This window comes from Olea europaea, unplaced genomic scaffold, assembly GCF_002742605.1.
Source record: "Olea europaea var. sylvestris unplaced genomic scaffold, O_europaea_v1 scaffold1069, whole genome shotgun sequence".
Taxonomy (NCBI): Eukaryota; Viridiplantae; Streptophyta; class Magnoliopsida; order Lamiales; family Oleaceae; genus Olea; species Olea europaea.
This window is the reverse complement of record NW_019228042.1, coordinates 141,754-149,597: the sequence shown is the minus strand read 5'-3', so window position 1 is coordinate 149,597 and position 7,844 is coordinate 141,754. Positions and strand designations below refer to the sequence as shown.

The 7,844-nt window shown below is 33.7% G+C and overlaps 1 protein-coding gene across 2 annotated transcripts; it reads right to left on the bottom strand.

Moving 5' to 3' along the window:
• Window positions 1-3,797: 3,797 nt before the first annotated feature.
• LOC111373089 (pentatricopeptide repeat-containing protein At2g22070) lies at window positions 3,798-7,573 on the bottom strand. Of its 2 annotated transcripts, none has more exons than XM_022995559.1 (2): window positions 4,633-7,573; window positions 3,798-4,251 (listed from the first exon to the last, which is right to left on the bottom strand). In XM_022995559.1, exon 1 carries the CDS (start codon window positions 7,520-7,522, stop codon window positions 5,165-5,167), a length of 2,358 nt encoding a protein of 785 aa, XP_022851327.1. In that variant the 5' UTR covers window positions 7,523-7,573; the 3' UTR covers window positions 3,798-4,251; window positions 4,633-5,164. The 2 variants fall into 2 exon arrangements, with proteins under 2 accessions (XP_022851327.1, XP_022851328.1); XM_022995560.1 differs by having other exon boundaries at window positions 4,921-7,573.
• Between the last annotated feature and the right edge of the window lie 271 nt (window positions 7,574-7,844).

Sequence of the window (7,844 nt, the reverse complement as noted above, 5' to 3'; positions counted from 1 at the left end):
CAAATTTCAAACGAAAAAGTTATGCTCGTGATTTTGAGTCTCTACTTAAGATTCATTTTTGGCATAGTAAACATTAGAATTTGAGGAAGCCTATTTCTATCAAAAGTGTACATCTTTGAGTTTTCTTCCCAATGCACTTTGAATCACTTCAATCAAAGATCGGGAGAGAAAGTTATGACCAAAATACTGAAAACTGTCTGGAGGAAAAATTTTATAACCATGCGGCCGCATGGTTATAATTCCTTGCGGCCGCACAGGGTATTGCAGGGATCCAAATGAGCTGAAAAATAGAACCATGCAACCGCATGGTTTAACACCATGCGGCCGCATGGCTTTAAGTGCGATAAAAAATTCTGAAATCGTGTTTTTAATTGAAACTCTTTCGGGGCTCCGTGGGGACATGATATAAAAGTCAAAATTCATCAGAAAAAGGGCAGAACGTCCAGGGAGAAGAAGAATACAACTTTTGGAGACAAGGAACACAAACTTGAAGCCGATTTCACAAGGATTCAAAGGGGTTTTCAAGGTTTTGTTCAAGAATTCAAATTTCAAGAACTTTCATACGGGTGTTATTCCTTCTAGTTATTAATTTCGTTTTGTTTTCTGTAATTATGAATCTTCTAGGCTAGGGTTTTAATTACTAGGTGATCGATGAACCGTTGTTTGTTATTTTAATTCTATATTTCATGAACTTGATATAAAGATTCGTTGGATATTTTGATTGATTTACATGCATTAATTTTCTTCCGCAATTAGTGGCCAATGATTGTGTGAGTATTGATGACTTGTTTCTTACATTCGAGAGAAGTGGAATAGGTTCGATAAGGTGTAAATTAACATAGGGTCCGATAGGGGATAGAGATATACCCCTATGCTTTATGTAATTCTTAAATTGTTCACAAAACTACATGCATTCTTGTATGTTTGCATCATCCATAGAGATATAGGCTGATGGTGTGCAAGAATAGGTCTAATATATATCGAGAGAGTATATTGGATAGAATAGGAACATTGAATTGGCAAATTTTCATCGAATCATTAATTTTATGAAATTAGGATTTTTATAACTTCAATTAGGGATTCGTGATCCTAGTGACTTTAATTTGATTCATTTTAATAAATTAGCTTTTAAACTTGCTTAATTTCATTTACTTGAATGTTTAAGTCGTTTAATTAGAGAAATTTCGAAATTAGGGTTTCTAATTGAGAAATTAGGGTTTTCAATTGAAATTAGGGTTTTGAAATTAGGGTTTTTAGTTGAAATTGGGGTTTTTTGCACTTAGATCACATTTTCACTCAATTAGATTCGATTAAGGCTAGATTAAATAGAATTTAACTACTCAATCTCTGAGAGACGATATTCAGACTTTTAAAAATCCACTTTATTACTTGTTACGAACCGTACACTTGCGGTAGTTTTTAAGTGCTAAAATTACGATTTCAATCACTTTTCGTTTCTCTAGAGAATTCAATTCTACCTGTATGACTTCTTTCTATTTTGGCCCATCATTATTTTGTTAAGCTACAAATAGGCAAAACATGAGTTCTGATTACTTTTTGAAATTATACTCATGATGTTGCTTCTAAACCAGCACATTTGAAGCATGAAAGGTGAAAACGTTTTCTTCAATATATCTTCATCAGTAATTTTTTTCCACACAAAGGCAATTTTGAACATATTCTGAACAATTCAGAATTATACTCACTAATAGTTTTGAAATCATGCAAGCGAAGATGCATCCATATTGATGAAGTGTATAAGAGATTAGAGTTTATGATAAAATGGGACCGTCACAAGACAAAATAATATTTTTTTGATTTCATAATAACGTCGGGTTGGTTCGTTTTTAGCGAATTGTTAGTCTAATTCGATCGGAATCGAGCTAATGAATAAAACACAGAGCCTTTGGCCCTGATGCAAGGCCAATTTTGGGTAAAATCCATCGTTTAGGCATTTTTGCTATTTATGATAATTTTTATTTTTGCAATATATCTTTCCATAAAATTCGGATTTGTATTCCGTTTATTGGAGGATGATTCTTAAAATAAGGATTTTTCATCTTAGTAATTATCTCATATTTTCCTATTTTTGGAAAAATATCTTTTTTATTATATTTTTTGAATTTTGTTAGATTTTTCTATTTAAGGCGTTGTAAGCCCTTTGAGATGACAGTTATTGAATTCCATAAAATTTTTCTTGAGAGTTTTCTCATTTTGTGATTGTTTATCTTACCTATAATCTTCCGCTACGTCACATACATAATAGGCTTTGACGAGGACTACATTTTTCTGATGATCAAATCTTTCAGTCATTTTTTTTAAAGAACCTGTGGATCTTTCACGGTAAGGTATTTAATTTTCAATCTATTAGGAAGATAATAACGAATGAAAAAAAACAAAAGTTGGGCAAAAAGTTGGGTGTAAACATGTGTTGGTAGAAATATTAAGAGACAAAAACAAATACATTGACCGGGAATTAAGAGAAATTATTAAGAGAAAATTATCAAGTAATCATTGCAACAAGAAAATTAATTAAGAGAAATCGAACTAATAAAAGCAAGAAGTTGGGAGTACAAGAAAAAAATTGTGGCAGAAAATGATCACATAATCATTGCGAAAGAGAACTATTTCACATAATCATTGTGGCTGGACACAAACTATGGCAGATTGTATATCCCGTTTGGCCCATTAATTTTTATTTCATTACATTTCATTTTTCTCTCTTTTATTTTTAATCACACAATCTACCATAAAATAATATTACACATAAATCAAAAATATTTTTTTTTTCAACCACTCATTTTTATAAAAAAAAATAATTATTCCACCCATTAATTTTCCCACAAAATGGGGGCCAAATGGGAGCATATAAAATTCACATGTTATCAAACTAATTTTGATATATGTGATAAATGATTATGTTTTAAAAAAATTACTAACTTCACTACACTTTGAAGAATTAAGTTTTCATGTTGATAACGTATTATAAAATAGAGAGTTAATAGATTTGTATGTGTTTTATTGATGACCAAAACCATATTTATAGGGAAGGATTAGGAATACAGCGATAATAAAAAAATAAAACTATAGGTGTATAATTATCATTCACCAATTATATTATTTATAATAGATTTATGCGTAAAATTATTTTACGAGACAACGTGTAATTGAAATGTGATTTGTAAATAATGGAGTTCAAACAAGGGCTAAATATGATTGATTTAAACTTGAGAAATACAAATTAATTAAACTAGTGAATTTCACTGAAAACGAACTCTGATATTGAACTTGGGAAGCAAGATTAAAGGGAATAACTTAGGTTTGTACATTCCAACACTTTTATTCTTCAAAATGAAGATATAAATCAAGATTGACCAACACAGAATGTAAATTCTTTAATTTATTTCTCCCTTCTAAAGATTCAGCTTCATCATATCAAATCAAGAAACCAAACAAAGTTCATGTTTGACCCTAATTTTTCTAACTTATTTTCAATCACATATTTTTTGAGACTAACAACTTTTATCAACTTTTCAATTACATATGTTATCACATTTTATCAAAATCTACTAAAAAATATCTGATTTTTAGGTAAACCAATCAAGGGCTAAATTTCACCTGCCTTCTAGCTTACGGTTAATATATTTCCATAAATTTTAATAGCCATTATTATTGTATGTAAATTTCAACAGCATTTAATTAGCAGAAAATTTTGTTAGATGCCAAAAACAATTGCAAAATGAAGAAAAATATGGTGTACACATCTTCTTTGAAGATATTCAAAAAACAACAAACTTTATGCCACTACAATCGGTGATAAGAAGAATGTAGGCAACAAGACCATGTACACCATACTGCATTTGAACAGTTACACTTTGGCAGTTGGCGGTATGAAGAATTTGATGAGCGTTTGATAGAGGTGGACTGTAAAGTACTAGACACATTAAAAAAAAATAAAAAAAACTAAAATTTTTAGTATTACACTCTTTAGTCCAATTCAATGCTGCATATAAAATATTGCCATGTACATATAGAGACCAGTGATTATCTGCAGCTCCCCAAAATCAAGGGCATAATGTTATTCAATTGCCTTGCTTCGTTTAGGTTTATTTCCCTGCACTAGCATCATTCTTGCAGCATGTCCCGTTTGCTGCTAATAGCTCTAAATGCAAAATCCAAATGTCATGAGAGCCATATGCGAGTCATTAAGACCTCTGGACAAATGGGAAAAAAGAGGATCCTATCCTGTCCCTGCATAGAATGACATGAAACATTAGTGAAACTGATAGCAATAACAGGTAATGTCTGATGTTCAATGTTTGGCTAATGTTTATAAACTGTCAAACTACTTTTAATTCACACATTTCAAGAATCCCACAAGTATTATCCACTTATCCACCACTCATATATATCTATTTATAATTTAAACCATTTATGTTACGCCCTTAATAAACAAAAAGATTGATTTTGCTGATAAAACATACAGAATATTAGTGATTTTCAACGATAAATTTGGCGAATATTTTTCATCCATCTTTCCACCTATATGTTTACTCGGGAAAGATATTGACATTAACTACTTTTTATATAAAGATTGGTAGTGTAATGTAAAGACAACTACTCCTAGCATACCACATTTTTTCCTTAAGGTAGCTATAATTGTCCCTGTATGCCCTGCAATATTTGCTGGGATTTGAAGTTGTAGTGCTTCAGCAATTCCTTGGGCAAGACGAATATCAACATTATTTACCATAAAAGATTCTACTTCAGCTGCTTCAAGTTTCTATAAAAATATGACCCAATTACTGCAAGAAACATCAAAATGAGCAGAAACACGTTTACAGTTCATCTCATGTTTGAAGCATCCACTTCTTTGAGCCCAGGTGAAGATACACCATCACAGAATCAAAAAGTATTCACCTTGAACAAGAAAATTCTTGAAGGGCCACGACTTCATTGACCATTCCAGATTCTTCCACCTCAGCTGGTGCAAACCTTCAGAATATCATCCAAATTGGTGCATGAACCGGAATCTGCAGCAACTACTGCTGCCTATCCCAAAAATTTATGCTTCAAACGTCATTTAAGTCTGTCAATTCTCGTTCAACCACTGTCAAATCATTCTGCTATCCATACAAGGATACTTTATAACATTATTCCAAACTTACCAATAATCAAGACATGAACATGAACCCCCTTTAAAGTGATGGAAACGTGTAGCATCTCTAACAATAATTTCTCTATCAACAAGTTTCGCAATGAATTTGATTGCTGAATGACAGTCATTACAAACTCTGAGGTTTTTCATGATCCTTAAAGTAGTTCCATCTGGGGTATTCATTAATGCGAATGCAATGGCGAGCTTTTCACTGTGTCGTTTAAGAATTTGCTCTTTCAATTCTTGATCAAGATCATGCAATACTGAAGCAGTATCAGGAACAAAACCCATTCTTTTAATCTCCTCCCAGATTTTTGCAATCATCTGATAAACTGCATCTCTTTGTGGGTGAAGCAAATCTTCAGCACCAAAGACATGGACTTCAGTCTTGATTTGCACCCAACTGATTCCTTGTTCTTTCTTCACCTGCTTATCCTTCATCAACTTTCTAACCCGAGCGGCTTCAGTCCATTTTCCACAAGCTGAATAGACATTAGCAAGTGCTGAATAGGCCCCACTATTATCAGGTTCAATTGAAAGCAATCTTTCGGCAGCAATTTTCGCTAGCTCCACATTTTTGTGAACTTTACAAGAAGCTAAAAGTGAACCCCAAGCTATGACATCTGGTTCAATTGGCATGTTCTCTATAAAATCTTGCGCTTCCCATAGCAATCCCGCACGACCAAACATGTCAATCATGCAAGCACAGTGGCTAGAGGTGGGTTCGATCCCATGGGTATTTTTCATCATTTTATAGTAACTTCGACCTTTAGCCACCAATCCCACATGTGTGCAGGCAGAAAGAACACCAACATAAGTTATATGGTCTGGGCTAATACCAATCTCCAGCATGTTCTCAAAGAGTTGTAAGGCCTCCTCTCCGTGCCCATGTTGAGCTAAAGCCAGAATCATGGATGTCCAAGAGATTGCATCTCTATTCATTTGTATTACGCTGAATACCCTCCGTGCACAATTGATATTACCAGCCTTAGCATACATATTAATCAATGCATTGCTCACAGAAACCGCTGATGCTTCCCTCAACTTTACAGAAATTGCATGAATTTGTTTACCATGATTCAAAGAAGCCAAGTTTGAACTGACACTCAACATAGCTGCCAGAGTATAGCTATTAGGCCTTGGACCTTCTTTGATCATTGATCTGAAGAGCGTCATTGCTTCATCATTGAGGCCATTCTGCACATAGCCAACAACCATAGCTGTCCATGCAACTACATCAGGATCCTTTAATGAATCAAAAATCTGTCTGGCAGGATCTAAATCACCAAGCTTGACGTAGCTATCTAATAAGGCTGTAAATGCTATAACGTTTAAAATGGATGTTCCAAACTGCTCTAAAATCTTTTCTGCTATTTTGATACAGCCACCTTTCGAGTACATGGAGATCAATGCATTCCCTACTGGCCCCACAGTATCAAATTCGCTTCTAATGATGTGAGCATGTATTTGCTTCCCTGATTTTAACTCCTCAAGATTTGCACAAGCAGACAGCACACTAGCCAGAGTGTATCTATCAGGCTTTAATCGAGATTCCCTGAGCATCTTTGAGAACATATTCAGAGCTTCAACATCAGAACCATGCTGATTATAACCTGCAATCATTGAATTCCACGAAATAATATCACGTTCAGTCATTTCCTCAAACTGAGCCAGTGCAAGGTCTACTTGACCCATTTGCATATGCAATGATATTGTGGCATTCCAAGTTGAAACGTTCTTTAATTTAATTCTATCAACAACAAAAACTGCGGTCTCAACGTCACCTGACTTTGCATACATATTTACCAAAGAATTAGCTACAGATACACAGCCAGTGAGGCCAAGTTTAATAACAAACGAGTGAACGTTCCTGCCTATATCCAAAGCTTCATAGGCAGCACAAGACGCGAGAATATTAGTAACCGTGTATTGGGTAGGCAGAATTTTCTGTTTCATCATCTCCAAAAACATCCAAACAGCAGTCGCAAAATGACCTAATTGATTATATCCCACAATCATCGCTGTCCAAGAAACAGAATCAGGATCGGGCATTTCACGAAAGATACAACGAGCTTTGCATATCATGCCCTGTTTAGCATATGCAGATAAAAGTGTGTTATATGAAGATGTAATTTTCAGAGGCATTTCATCAAATATTCGGTGAGCATCGCGGATAAACCCCTTTTTTGCGTATGCATTCATCAGATTATTCATCAAGTACACGCCTAAGTGAAGTCCGTACTTTATTACGCGGCAATGGATTGGTTTGATGGTAAATGGGTCGTTGGTTTTCAGGCTTGTTTGGAGGAGGGATGCATAGAATTCTGTCTGAGATGCGGAAAATGGCGGGGTTTGGTTTTGCATTATGATAGTCTAATGGAACACATGCATTTGGCCTAGGACCGGACAGCGAACCGTAATACTTGTACAATATATAGAGAGCCAAGCTGTAGTGATTAAAATTAAATTTTGAACATATTCAGATAAAAATTAATGAAATATATAGTTAAAAGTTATGGATTTTATAAAATATCAAATATGTAATTAAAATTAATTATTAACTTTGATTTAAATTAAAATTTATATTTTAATTCTTATCAAACATGGATTAAATATTTTAAGGGACATTTTTATATATGTTGCAAATTCTGAAAATATACCAAAAATTATTGTTAAGTATAATAAT